This window comes from Drosophila tropicalis, unplaced genomic scaffold, assembly GCF_018151085.1.
Source record: "Drosophila tropicalis isolate 14030-0801.00 unplaced genomic scaffold, ASM1815108v1 contig_463, whole genome shotgun sequence".
Classification (NCBI taxonomy): Eukaryota; Metazoa; Arthropoda; class Insecta; order Diptera; family Drosophilidae; genus Drosophila; species Drosophila tropicalis.
Genome location: NW_027172929.1, coordinates 201524 through 216033, shown reverse-complemented (window position 1 = coordinate 216033; position 14510 = coordinate 201524). Strand labels below are relative to the sequence as shown.

The 14510-nt window shown below is 36.6% G+C and overlaps 1 protein-coding gene across 1 annotated transcript in view; it reads left to right on the top strand.

The window, feature by feature from the left end:
- Ets65A (DNA-binding protein D-ETS-3) overlaps positions 1 to 14257 on the top strand; it is a 38063-nt gene extending 23806 nt beyond the window's left edge. Inside the window, 5 exon segments of the mRNA XM_068286792.1 lie at positions 2941 to 3000; positions 4046 to 4093; positions 8814 to 9003; positions 11662 to 11870; positions 11935 to 14257. Of these exon segments, the coding sequence (XP_068142893.1) occupies positions 2941 to 3000; positions 4046 to 4093; positions 8814 to 9003; positions 11662 to 11870; positions 11935 to 12923 (1496 nt within the window). The 3' untranslated portion in view covers positions 12924 to 14257.
- The last annotated feature ends 253 nt before the right edge of the window (positions 14258 to 14510 follow it).

Genomic DNA, 14510 nt, shown 5'->3' with positions numbered 1-14510 from the left:
TTTTTTATACGCCGAGAAAAGAACAAGTAAAAGCAGGAAAATATCGATTTATAACACTCCAACTCGCACTTGTACTTCACTCTGCATATCAAATATAATTGCTCTGATCCTGCGAACATTAAAAAGTTGCTATCTGCCTAGAATTGCCTTTCCTTTTGATTTATCGACATTTGAAAGAGTTTTTATACGCCGAGAAAAGAACAAGTAAAAGCAGGAAAATATCGATTTATAACACTCCAACTCTCACTTGAACTCCACTCTGCATATAAAATATAATTTTCATGATCCTGCGACGATTACAAAGTTTTCCCCTGCCTTCTGGACATTTGAAAGAGTTTTTTATACGCCGAGAAAAGAACAAGTAAAAGCAGGAAAATATCGATTTATAACGCTCCAACTCGCACTTGTACTCCACTCTGCATATCAAATATATTTGCTCTGATCCTGCGACGATCACAAAGTTTTCCTCTGCCTAGAATTGCCTTTCCTTTTGACTTATCGACATTTGAGGGAGAGTTTTTTATACGCCGAGAAAAGAACAAGTAAAAGCAGGAAAATATTGATTTATAACACTCCAACTCTCACTTGACCTCCACTCTGCATATAAAATATAATTTTTATGATCCTGCGAAGATCACAAAGTTTTCTTCTGCCTAGAATTGCCTTTCATTTTGATTTATCGACATTAGAGAGAGAGTTTTTTATACGCCGAGAAAAGAACAAGTAAAAGCAGGAAAATATCGATTTATAACACCCCAACTCTCACTTGAACTCGACTCTGCATATAAAATATAATTTTCATGATCCTGCGACGATTACAAAGTTTTCCTCTGCCTAGAATTGCCTTTCCTTTTGATTTATGGACATTTGAAAGAGTTTTTTATACGCCGAGAAAAGAACAAGTAAAAGCAGGATAATATCGATTTATAACGCTCCAACTCGCACTTGTACTTTACTCTGCACATCAAATATAATTGCTCTGATCCTGCGACGATCACAAAGTTTTCCTCTGCCTAGAATTGCCTTTCCTTTTGATTTATCGACATTAGAGGGAGCGTTTTTTATACGCCGAGTAAAGAACAAGTAAAAGCAGGAAAATATCGATTTATAACGCTCCAACTCGCACTTGTACTCCACTCTGCATATAAAATATAATTTTTATGATCCTGCGACGATCACAAAGTTTTCCTCTGCCTAGAATTGCCTTTCCTTTTGATTTATCGACATTAGAGAGAGAGTTTTTTATACGCCGAGAAAAGAACAAATAAAAGCAGGAAAATATCGATTTATAACACCCCAACTCTCACTTGAACTCGACTCTGCATATAAAATATAATTTTCATGATCCTGCGACGATTACAAAGTTTTCCTCTGCCTAGAATTGCCTTTCCTTTTGATTTATGGACATTTGAAAGAGTTTTTTATACGCCGAGAAAAGAACAAGTAAAAGCAGGAAAATATCGATTTATAACGCTCCAACTCGCACTTGTACTTTACTCTGCACATCAAATATAATTGCTCTGATCCTGCGACGATCACAAAGTTTTCCTCTGCCTAGAATTGCCTTTCCTTTTGATTTATCGACATTTGAGGGAGAGTTTTTTATACGCCGAGAAAAGAACAAATAAAAGCAGGAAAATATCGATTTATAACACTCCTACTCTCACTTGAACTCGACTCTGCATATAAAATATTATTTTTATGATCCTGCGACGATCACAAAGTTTTCCTCTGCCTAGAATTGCCTTTCCTTTTGATTTATCGACATTTGAGGGAGAGTTTTTTATACGCCGAGAAAAGAACAAGTAAAAGCAGGAAAATATCGATTTATAACACTCCAACTCTCACTTGACCTCCACTCTGCATATAAAATATAATTTTTATGATCCTGCGAAGATCACAAAGTTTTCTTCTGCCTAGAATTGCCTTTCCTTTTGATTTATCGACATTAGAGAGAGAGTTTTTTATACGCCGAGAAAAGAACAAGTAAAAGCAGGAAAATATCGATTTATAACACCCCAACTCTCACTTGAACTCGACTCTGCATATAAAATATAATTGTCATGATCCTGCGACGATTACAAAGTTTTCCTCTTCCTAGAATTGCCTTTCCTTTTGATTTATGGACATTTGAAAGAGTTTTTTATACGCCGAGAAAAGAACAAGTAAAAGCAGGAAAATATCGATTTATAACGCTCCAACTCTCACTTGAACTCCACTCTGCATATAAAATATAATTTTTATCATCCTGCGACGATCACAAAGTTTTCCTCTGCCTAGAATTGCCTTTCCTTTTGATTTATCGACATTTGAGAGTTTTTTATACGCCGAGAAAAGAACAAGTAAAAGCAGGAAAATATCGATTTATAACACTCCAACTCTCACTTGAACTCCACTCTGCATATAAAATATAATTTTTATCATCATGCGACGATCACAAAGTTTTTCTCTGCCTAGAATTGCCTTTCCTTTTGATTTATCGACATTTGAGAGAGTTTTTTATACGCCGAGAAAAGAACAAGTAAAAGCAGGAAAATATCGATTTATAACACTCCAACTCTCACTTGAACTCCACTCTGCATATAAAATATAATTTTTATCATCCTGCGACGATCACAAAGTTTTCCTCTGCCTAGAATTGCCTTTCCTTTTGATTTATCGACATTTGAGAGAGAGTTTTTTATACTCCGAGAAAAAAAAACAAGTAAAAGCAGGAAAATATCGATTTATAACGCTCCAACTCTCACTTGATCTAAACTCTACATATAATATATAATTTGTATGATCCTGCGACAATAAAAAAGTTATTCTCTGCCTTTCCTTGAGATTTGTCGACATTTGTTTGGCCGAATTCAATTGTTTTCTATTCCAAAGTTTATTTATACTTTTATCAAACTAATGAAATGATTTTTGCTTGTTTTTGTTTTCTATTTTCCACAGGCTACAGTTCGAATGCTTTGAGTATTAAACATGATCCGCACTCACAACTACGGCAACCTGGTAAGTGCCTACACTCCATATCATTCATAATATAGTAGTTATTAAGAGAATGGAAGGTCCTTGAATTTTTTCAAGTATACCACGTGCCCAAATCCCAAATATAAACAGGAGGGGGGCTATGCAAGAATAATGTGTGTGTAATGTGTTTGCCAACACTAATAAAGTTCGTCGCCGTTCCCGTTCCTAGTCCCAATCCCAATTCCATTGCCATTCCCGTCATTCGTCATTGCTCACGCGCTTTAAAAGTGCCCACTTGAGTTTTTGGTTTTTTAAGTATTGAAACGAATGCCTCTTGCGCCTGAGTCTGAGTCCTGAGCCTGTGTATGTGTTGCTACCCTCTCTTCCTCTTGAGTAATTTTCAAAAAATACTTGGAACGAAATACTGTCGCCAAAAAAAAAAGAAACCAAGAGAGAAACCCGCCGTAAATACGCCACTTGAACAAGCTAAAATGGAAACAAAAAAAGGAGGAATTGAAGCGTAATGGAAACAATTGAGAATGCCAGAAAGGATTCTCAATTATGGCAAGAAAAACGGAGAGAGGGGCAGGGGCAGAGTTTTTAAGTCTGATTTTTTGCTTTTTTGCGGCTGTCAAATTTGACGGCCATGAATGAATTGAAAGACGCGTGCCATTGAGAATACAATTGGAAAGCAAAGAAATGTTTGCGTCAAAACAATGGACAAATGGAAACACATAGAAGAAAATGTGCTTCTGCTCCACCTCCTCTCCTTACTGGCTCTCCCTCTCCCTTTCTCTCCATCTAGATGATGCGAATTATGAGGAATTGTCTAGGGGTAACCCTAAGTGAACACACACACATTTCTACATTTTCTACATTTCAAGTGTAAGAGTGCTCTCCCTCTCATACTCTCGAACCAAAAATGCAACCTAAATGAAACAGGCAAAGCTCATACTACATGCATTTTCATCAACGGAAACTAAAAACTTTGCTTTCCTGCTTTTTTCCACCACTTCATTAACATTTGCATAACACTTGAACTAATGCCTTTTTTTCGACATGGTTGTGTTGTTGTTTCTTTTTACAGATCCATATCAAATGTTCGGTCCCACCAGCAGCAGACTGGCCAGTTCAGGTTAGTATACACACAAACATATTAAGTTAAGGTAGAATTCACAAAACCATAAAGATTTCAAAAAAGCAGGTGCCCAGATTAGGGTTTTTGCGCCTGCATTTCATTATCATATCAATTTTTCTATCCGAGATTCCAAAAACTTAGTCATTCCAATCCACTTTTATGGCGGGCAGGGGGTTGGAGTGAGGTTCTCTTTTGGTAGATTGTTCCTGTATTTCGACCCTTAACAAATTAACCCATTGCATGCAAGTTTAACCCTAAAGCACTACACACAGCTGAAATGAAGCGAGGGGGTGGTGGGGTATGGGGTTGCACTTTTCTAATTTATGCGAAAGGTGTTTTTTCGGTAAATTTATACCTATGTATGTAAGTGTGTGTGGGGCGTGTCTGGGCAATTGTTTTTTCACTTTTTCATTGTCTCCTCGACGGTGTCGTGTCTTTCGCTCGGGCACGCGCCTTGAAAACCCATTAAAAAGTGGAAAAGTTAAAAACACCGAAACCAGAACCCAATTTCATTAGAATGAGTTAAAAAAAAAAAGGGTTACAAAAAGTGGGCGTGATTTTATACATTTGATAAATTGTCTAAAGAAAATGACAATAAAGCGTTTTATATTTTTTCACATGAGATTGTGAAAAGTTGACGAAACTTAAATTAGATAATACTTTATGTGCTTATGACAGCTCCATTAAGGCAAAATGAAATCAAAATTCTCACGTTCTGTATAACTACATACAGATAAAAGATATGTGTGTATATATTTTAAGCAAGATCGATATTAAAAGACGAATAGATTTTAAAAGAATTTAAGCGTAGAATATTTGTATGTATGTATGTATTTACAATTACGTATTAAACTTACGTGTTTTCCAAAAGGCGTAACATCTTGCAACGTAATATTCAAAGGCTGCTGTTATGGACCTGTTAATTAACATAAGATACAAAAGCAGCAAAGGAAAGAGTGAAACAAAACATACCTTTTCGCTAATCCAAAGCGCTCCACGCCATCTATTGCTATTTCACTTACACACTTTACTTGTCCTTCACTATTTTCAATCACTTCAATGCACGCACTTAAAGAAAAAAAAACAAAAATTAAATGAAAAAAAAAAACATATGCGACTAAATGGCTTTCACTTAAAATATTTAATAACATATTAACATGGCATTTTCATTTGATTTGCATAAAAAACAAACTAAACCGATCACATTACGCACGGCATCTCGCTCTCACTTTACATTTTCACCGATTCCTTTAAGCACACACACACACACAGCCACACAAACACAAGCTCAAGTCAAATTTTTTTTTTTTCCGTCTCATTCTTTAAAAATGCAAATAATTTGTATAATTGTTAATGGATTTTCATCTGAATTGATTCTTTCTACAGCATTTGTCCTTAACTTGACATTAGCACAGTTTAATTAACGCAAAACAACGATAGAAATATTATTTTCAATTATTTGCCAAATTTTCACAAGCAAGACGAGTAACGCACGCGGCGAAGCAATAATAAAGAAGAAGTAGAAGAATAGATAAAGAAGAGTTGGCAACGCTGCACTGTCAAGTTTACAGCGCAGAATTTCAAGAATCGGATAAATTAAGCTTATCGGAAAATTTAAAATTGAATTTTAGTTTGCTTTTTATTCCAATGAATGAAAGTCACTAAAATCAAAACTTTATACGCTGAGTTTAAACAAACAAAAATCAATAGATTCTATTGATCCAGAACAAGCCTTTGGCCGCCATTGCTGCTTGTCCCCCATTTGCTCCCCATTTGCCATACCTTGCGTTGCTACCACATAAAAAAAAAGGAAAAAACATGGCGCTTTTGAACGGAATTAGCATAAAAACCCAGACGCCCAACATTTTCCGGCGCGACATTTACACGAAAATCCCCCCCAATCAATTGCCATCTCTTTCTATATTTTCTCTCTCTCTCTCTCCCACTCACTCATACTCTCTGTTTTCTCTCTCTCTGTATCTCCCTCTTTCTGTGTGTATGTGTCTGATTTAGATTTTAGGCCGAGTTGGTTGGTTAGCTGGTTGGGTTGGTAGTCGGCTCTTTGGGGGTAGGTGTGGGTGGTGTGGGGGTCTCTTTGGTCTTTGGTCTTTGGTGGGGACTGTGATTCTAAACTTCAACTTGAAGTTGGCTAGAAAGACTGCGCTTTCGCTTTTTGGGTGGCAAAAATGCTGTTTTTGATTAATTATGGCTTCCTTTCGACACGGAACCGCTTTGTTAGCCAAGTCCGGTCTCATTCTCTATACACTGTGTTTCTTTTTAGACTGGCCAACACCAACACTTTGCCCTAGCCTAGCTCATTTGCATGTGTGTATGTGTGTGGGTTTCGCAAGTTGCATGCAAAAAACAAAAACAAGAAAAACTTCACCACATAGGAATAGTGGGGCAAAAAGATTGCCTTAGTTAGCTGTCACATAATTGCCAAGCTACAAAAACAAACAGAAAAAAATATAAAAAAAAAACTTTTCATAATTAAAAAGGCTCAAAGAGCAGTTCAGTACATCAAAGACATTTTCCCTTTATTTTTCCTTCTTTTTTGTTTTTGTTGTTTTCTTCCTTGCTTTGGCTTGACTGCTTCTGCTAATTACTTCCGTTTTTTGCCATCTTTTTTCGACGGTTTTTATTAAATTGGCATATATTTTTTTATTTTCTATTTAACGCCATTTTGGGTAAGCTTTTTAACAGCACGAAAAGAGGCTCAATAGAAATTTCCCCATCAAATTTTTAAGAAACTTATGATTGAAGTAAATTTTATACAAATTCAAATGTTTGGTGAAAGTAAAGTATTCAAATCCATTCGAATCGCCTGTAGTTTGTGGATCAAAAGGTTTTAAAAAACCTTAAAACCCATGTCCTGTTTATGGATAATCTTTTGTTAAACAAGCCATATTAAAAGCCGTTCTAATCCTTCCTTTTTTCTTGTTCCTTTTTTTTCGTTTTGTTCAAGTGACAATTGTTCATTCTCTGGTCTGTCCAATGACAATGTTGTTAACAGCAATCAAAAGAGGACAATACCAAAAGCCTTTTGTTCTTGAAGTTAATAGCGTGTCAATTGCCCGGCCCAGCAGCCACGCCCACGCCCACACTTACACCCACGCCTATATATTCTTTATATACATATAGACACACAAACACACACCCAAGTCGTCTCTAAATGTCTTCTCTCGTGGGCCACGTCAACAATTATCATTCATCATCGTCAGTCGTCGTCATCATCGTCGTCGTCGTCGGTGTTGGCACTTAACACATTCACTTGGCCATGATTTGCAATTAACGCAATATTCATGACGTTCTCACACATGAGCAGAGTTAAGCCACCACCACCCAAGCCAAGCCACTACCAACAAATGTTTTCCAGACTTGGGACAGATTTACTGTGTCGTCTATCCTACTATATACTCTACAGCTGCCAACCCTCGAGCCCAATGGGTTTCTGTATGCGCCCTTTTTTATGCCTCGTGGCAACTACATATATACAGTAAAATAGAAATAACGTTTTGAGGGGGGATGTGGCGGAATGGTGGGAGAATTTCTTCCCGGCCTCTAATTGCCAAATGATTAAGCGATTTATGATGTCTGCGTTGAATGCGTGGCGAATTTGGCTCACAATATATACAATAATAATTTTGTAAATGTTTTTAGCACGCACAAAGGAAAAAGAACAAAAAACTAAAGAAATTCGGGGGAGTGCCAAAAAGTCATAGGTCAAATCAAAGAATGAAAGAAAAGAAAAAAAAAACAACAGTGGAAGGAAGCTAAGATGGTTTCATGCTCTTTCTTCTTTAAATCAATTCAAAGGTCCTTCTTTTATACATCATTCATTTAAAGCGCTTTCAGAGCTATGAATAAATAAGTATTACACAATATTTATGAAAAAAAATTTTAAAAATCATTTGCTTTTGTATGAGGATTGCATCACAAATCTACATTTAATCTAAATGTGGAGTTCTCATAAGGTTAGGTAACGATTTTTCTATAAATTAGGGGACAGCCATCATAAGAGGATCTTTAAGACAATCGACCTCAAGATTAGATACATATCTCTTTAGCTGAAACTTGGCAAACATTAGGAATGAATCTTGTAATCTTCGACTCTACAGTTGAGTTTCTAACCAACAATGAAAAGTTTTGGATAAAGAACTTTAAAAACATTTGGAGCAAGAGAATATTTTTCGGTCATTTTTGGTATCAATGAGTGGTAGTGTCTTATTTCTGAAACCATTACACTTACATGCAATGCCATTTCCGTTGCGCTACAATAATATCTTGGAAAGGAGAAAGAAAGAGAGAGGAAGAAAGAAAACCCCCTAAAAATAGATTACTTTAACCCCCGTCGTGTCTACAAAACTACTAAAACCAGCCAAGAAAGCAAACCATCAAGCCATCACAAACCAGTCAGCAGGATTTTTGGGTTTTTGGTTTTTTTTTCTCTTTCTTTTTTTGACCAACTAAAATCGCAGCATGGCTGAGAAGGAAATGGTTTATGGCTCGTTTGCATGCCACAAAATGCTTACATTTTCTGACCACACACAAAAACTAACACACACACTCACTCATACTTGATATTAGTAAATATATTTGTATATATGTATGTACGTCCCTTGATTTGGTAAGGAGGATATGCTTTTTTGATGGACATTTAAGTTTTTGTTTCCAAAAGACTAACATTAAATATTTGACTTTGATTTCTCTTTTCCAGGTTCTGGACAGATACAATTATGGCAATTTCTGCTCGAACTGCTGTCGGACTCAAATAATGCCACCTGCATCACCTGGGAGGGTACAAACGGTGAATTCAAGCTAACCGATCCCGATGAGGTGGCCCGTCGTTGGGGCGAACGTAAATCCAAGCCAAATATGAACTATGACAAATTGAGTCGAGCCTTGAGGTAAGTTTCAGACACAAAATGATTTATGTTTCAACCTTGCGATTCAATTTGAAGGATATAAGCCAACTGGTTTGGGACTAGTCAAGTTGTTGGGGAAAGTTATCTATATTTAGGTTTGGTTTTCTGTGAGGCACTGTAAAAGGAATGCAATACTATCCTTGTTCCTATCATTAAGAGCAAAAGATAAAAGAACTTGTAAAAACAGTTGATCCTTGCTGTGGCATTTTCCGGGGTGGCTAATCTGTGCACTCGACTGTTACCTAATTAGTCCATACAAATACTGGCATATGGGCAATCGAACTCATCAACAACTGATTAGCCGCCGATGTTGACAACAACCAACAAAAAAAAACTAACAGAAATTACCCAAAAAAAAAGAATATATATATATGAAGGAAAACCGACCATAAGTAAACGTTTATTGAACTCAATTTGATGGGGCGTGGTTTAGCAACAACAAAAAAAAAAATTCAATAATAATAATAACAAATAAACTTGCAATGATTTAAGAGAGAGATAGAGAGAGAGAGGGCTAGGCAATCAAACGGAATTCAATACAAATATAATTTCGTAGATGAAATTTGATTTAGGCCAAGTGCCACATAAAATTTTCCTTTATAAGCCAATTCGTTCAACGTTTCAGCGAATTGTCCACATAGATTTCCTGTTAAGCGTAACACAAAAATTGCAAAAACAAAGAGGGAAAATTTACAATGCACTCAAATTAGCATAATGCGTGCAGTTTTACCATTCCTTTTGCGCTTTTAGCCATAAATTATGCCAATTAAAGCCATAAATTACAACAAGAAAAAAAAAACAAACAAAATATACATATAGGAGAGAAAAAAAGAGAGGAAAAAATTTTGAAAAACAGTTGCAGAAACAAAAGGTCCTGTTCGCTTGTTTGTATGTGTGTATGTGTATGCGTGTGTGTGTGCAAGTATATTTTGCCCATTCAGCTCAAACAATCAAAGCCAATCAATAGGACACAATCAGGCAGGCAAAGGCAGGACAACAAAGATCGAGTGTAAAAAGGATTAAAGTAAAACCATTTCGAGTCTGGGCTTTGGGCTAACAAAAGGCCAGCAGTTGGACTGGGCTGTGTACAAACAAGCCAAATGAAGCATTAAAGCACTTGTGCTTGTTGTCTTTAGAAGGATAATTTACACACACAGACACTCACTCATACACGGACACACACTCACACATACATATGCACATCTGCAAAGAGTAAACATGATGAAAGCCGAGTCTCTTGTGTTCAATTGAGTTGAAATGCGCATAAAAAAAAAGAAGAAAAAAAAAGAAAAAAGGACATGACTGAGGCTTCCTGCACACACATCAAAAAGGATTTCTCTGCTCTGATTTTGGTTTTTCACGTTTTTTCTTGACATCTTTTTGCTTCTATTGTAGACGTTTTAACATTTATTTACATGTGAGAAAATTGGCTAGCAAATGGTGAGAATGGATTTTTCCACTTGAATACGCTTCATTGGCAAGACAGAAAGACAACATCAACGACGACGACGACGACTACGATGAGTTGCTCTAGATGATTGCAAGTGACAGTTGACAAGATGAAGAAGCAGCCAGCCAGCAATGGTTAAAAGGGTTGCCAGTTGTGCATATATACATAAGAAAAGGATGTGGGATGTAGGATGGTTGTCTAAATAGAAGCCAATTCCAATTCCTAAATGGTTGTATGCTTAGCAAATTGACCGTTGAACAACTTTCAATGAATGCATATGACACTGCATAGGTTTAGAGTAGTAAGAGCGGATTGCTAAAGTAAAACCATATCTTTCAACATGCTCAAAAGATATAGTAGTTTAAGGAAAACCTAGCAAGTTTTCAAAGTATTTTACTCTTCACATTATCATAGAAATAAATGGATAATGGGATAATAATCCTTTTCGTTTGTTTTGGCTTTTCCCTTAAAGAGGAAGAACTCTTTAAAACGATTTTCAATTAAAAACAAATCAAAATATAATTAACTTTTTAATGATGATGGTGAAGTTTTAATTTTTTCTATGACTTGAAATACCTTTGAATACCGTACACAAAGACGAGGACAAAGATATGTATACAAAGCATTTCCTTAACTTTGAACATTTACTACTTTAAGTTTGTTTACATTCTAGTAGTTTATACAATTCTTGTCTTAGTCATGATATAAATTATCCGCCCTTGTATAATTGGCCGTGTGCCCAAAAGAGAAAATGAATGGAATTGAATACATGGAGAAGACGAATTCTCAATAATTTGCCAGGCAAGCAATATAATTCTGTACTATTTGACTTTGGGCGCATGGACGCATTTTAATTGCTGTCAGGGGACACCAAGACCACGACCGAGACCGTGCCCGAGCCGAGAACACTAAAATCGCTTAATGTCATCAAATTAACTTAAAACGCATAAAGCGTACATTATTTTGTAATTATTTATTGTGTCCACAACCGAGAAGAGAGAAGAGGGGAACAGCAGTAGCTTTTGTTTGTCTATTTGACTTTCTCACACATTATCAACGCCCCCCCCCGTCCAAAACAGAAAAAAAAAGCATCCAGAAAAAGACATTGATTCCCTTGAGGGAGGATTTTTGCTTTTCCCGTGATTTGTCTAACGTTTCGTTTTTGCTTTTTCATTTTGATGTTCTTGCAGATATTACTACGACAAGAATATCATGACCAAGGTGCATGGCAAACGGTATGCCTATAAATTTGATTTTCAAGGTCTTGCGGCGGCCACACAACCGGCGGCTAGTGATCCCACCTATAAGTATCAGAGCGATCTATTTATGACACCATATCATCATAGCGCCAAGTTGAGCTCCTTTATGAGTCCACATCATGGCATGACATCGTCATCGGGTAAGTGTGCAAGCTCGCTATCTCGTGATCTGCAGTGGGACTAAGAAACGTTTATGCATTTCAGCCTCAATCTTCCCATCGGCCGCATCTTGGAGCAATTGGGGTAATCCGGCAACAAATTTGTATCAGCCGCATTCAATGGGTCATGTAACGCCCTCGCATGTGGCGCCGCATCTGAGCAGTTATCCACACTACGCATGACCATCATCGTCTGGTGGGGCCTTCTAATATGAAAGCAATGCCATCGCCACGGCCTCAGCAACAGGCATTGGCGGCGGCGGCGTCGGCAGCGGTGGAAGTGGCAGTGGCTCTACAACAACAACAACATCTACAGGTATGGGCAGCAGTGGAGGAGGCACAACTGGTGGTGGTGGAGGAGCAGGTGGTAGCGGAACTGTAGGCGGTGTAGGTGGCGGCGGCGGAACAACATCGGGAATGAGCGGCTTTGCCTCTAGCTCCAGCAATGGCAATCTAAATACTGGCTCTCTGGTCACAAGCAGCTCAGCAACGGGCAGTGGAACCGCAACACCAACAGCACCAGGCTTCGGGTCGATTGGTGGCCTGGCCAGCATGGGCGTGGGTGTTGGCGTCGGAGTGGGAGTGGGTGTTGGCATGGGTGGCAGCAGCTCAACACTCAACTCCCTGGTTGTCGGCAATCGTCTAATGAATTCAAGTTTGCCGACACTTCTTAAATGATGCCATCTGGAGAAGTTTGGGCTAACCATGAGCGCTGGTCCATCGCCGCCGGCGGCAGCTGCAGCTGCAGTCTCAGCGGCTGTCTCTGGACTGGACAATTTATCGCCATATCCGCCGCATTCTTCTCCATTGGCCCCACAAGTAGCGGCAGTAGCTGCAGCTGCTGCAGGAGCACCAACAGCAGCACCAACACTCCCACCACCCCATCATCTTCATGCATCGCATCCACCACCCCCCCAACTACCGCCCCATCCGCCATCTTCGGTTGGCCATAATTATGGCTCTAGCAATGAGCGGGCTCTTTACGATTACTTGGACATGAAACAAAGCGGTGAACAGGCAACGTTTTTATTGTAAAATAAAAAATAAAAATAAAAAACAACAAAATAACATGTAACCAAAACCACCAGAAGAACAACAACAACAAAAACATGTATCAAAAAACTACATGAAACCAAAAACGAGAAATTTTTTTTTTTTGTATAAGAAACAACCCCAAATGAAAAAGACAAACCAAAATTGTATTTTAGGTGTGAGACTGTGAATTTCAGTGTATTTGTGTGACTGCATGTGTGTGTGTGAATGAGAGTGTGGCTGTGGGCGTGGGTGTGCGGTAAGTCTATAGTCTAGTTTGTCGTTGTTACTATTAAGAGTTAACTTTCTAATAAATCAAAAACAAATAAAAGTAGATATAGAAATTAGAAATACTTTTCTCAGTGTCTAGCAAAAAAAACTTCCCTAACAAAAAAATATAAACAAAACAAACTTCTTTCTCCTTCAATTGGAGCCATAACTACAACTTCCTTTCACAAGAAACAAAATAAATGAAAAACTTAAACATTTATATCATTGTCGCAAAAAAAGCAAAACAAAACCAAGAATTAAAGTAGAACCAGTGGACAGATTTTCTATGTATCCTTCGCGTTTCCACCGATCGAGTCCATCGGAAGCTAATGAAACTTTTTTTTTAAGTAGTATGGAAAACAAATTCAAATAATAAACAACAAAAAAAAACCTTCTTTCGCAGCTAAATGATGCAAAGTATATCAAAACTCATATAAAATCGATTTTTTTTTTTTAAAGATATGAGAGCTCGTCATATAGTTATCTGATTTAAACATTTCCAAAAACTCTTAGAAATTCTTTCATATGAAAATTTTGCTAAATATTTTGTAAGATTTTCAAGAGTTCTAACAAAATTGACAGTGTCCAATATTATGAAAAGCAAAAACAAAATCTTTCAAAATTTTCAATTTCCCTAGTAGATTCCACATTTTGCAGCTCTCATTCCTTTTTGTATGCATTAAGCGTACTTGATACTTCAAATAAATACAACATAATACTTTTGTTTTAAATAAACAATTATTTTAAAGTGCTCTCGACAAAGTAGATTTCATATACATACTATTTTTTTTTTTTTTTTTTTTAGTATTATTTGTTTTGTTTTCAAGATGGTTGACTGTGATAGTTGATTGTACAGTTAAAACTCTTACATATACTTTTAAAAAATAATGAAAAACATCGTAAAAAACCAGCAACATATATACATATATATATATATAAATGTATGTACAAGAACTAATCAGAAAAGAAAAATTATAAGATACAAAAACAAAAAAATATAAAAAAAATTAAGAAAAAACTAGTGAAAACCCAAAAACTCTGTGTGTAAAAGGAAAAACCAAAACAAAAAGAAAAAAAAAATCAATTTTAAGAACTTGAATATTTAATAATACAAATACACTTTATATATAAAATCAATGTAAAACTATTTCAATTTGTGTGTATTTGAGAAAACCCAAAATGAAAAACTAAAATCTAATGAATCTAAATGTATACACTTTTTAAATTCTGAATGTAAACGTTTTTTTTTTTATATATATTATATATATATATATATATATATATATATAAATATATGTATATATATACATACAGGCCAGG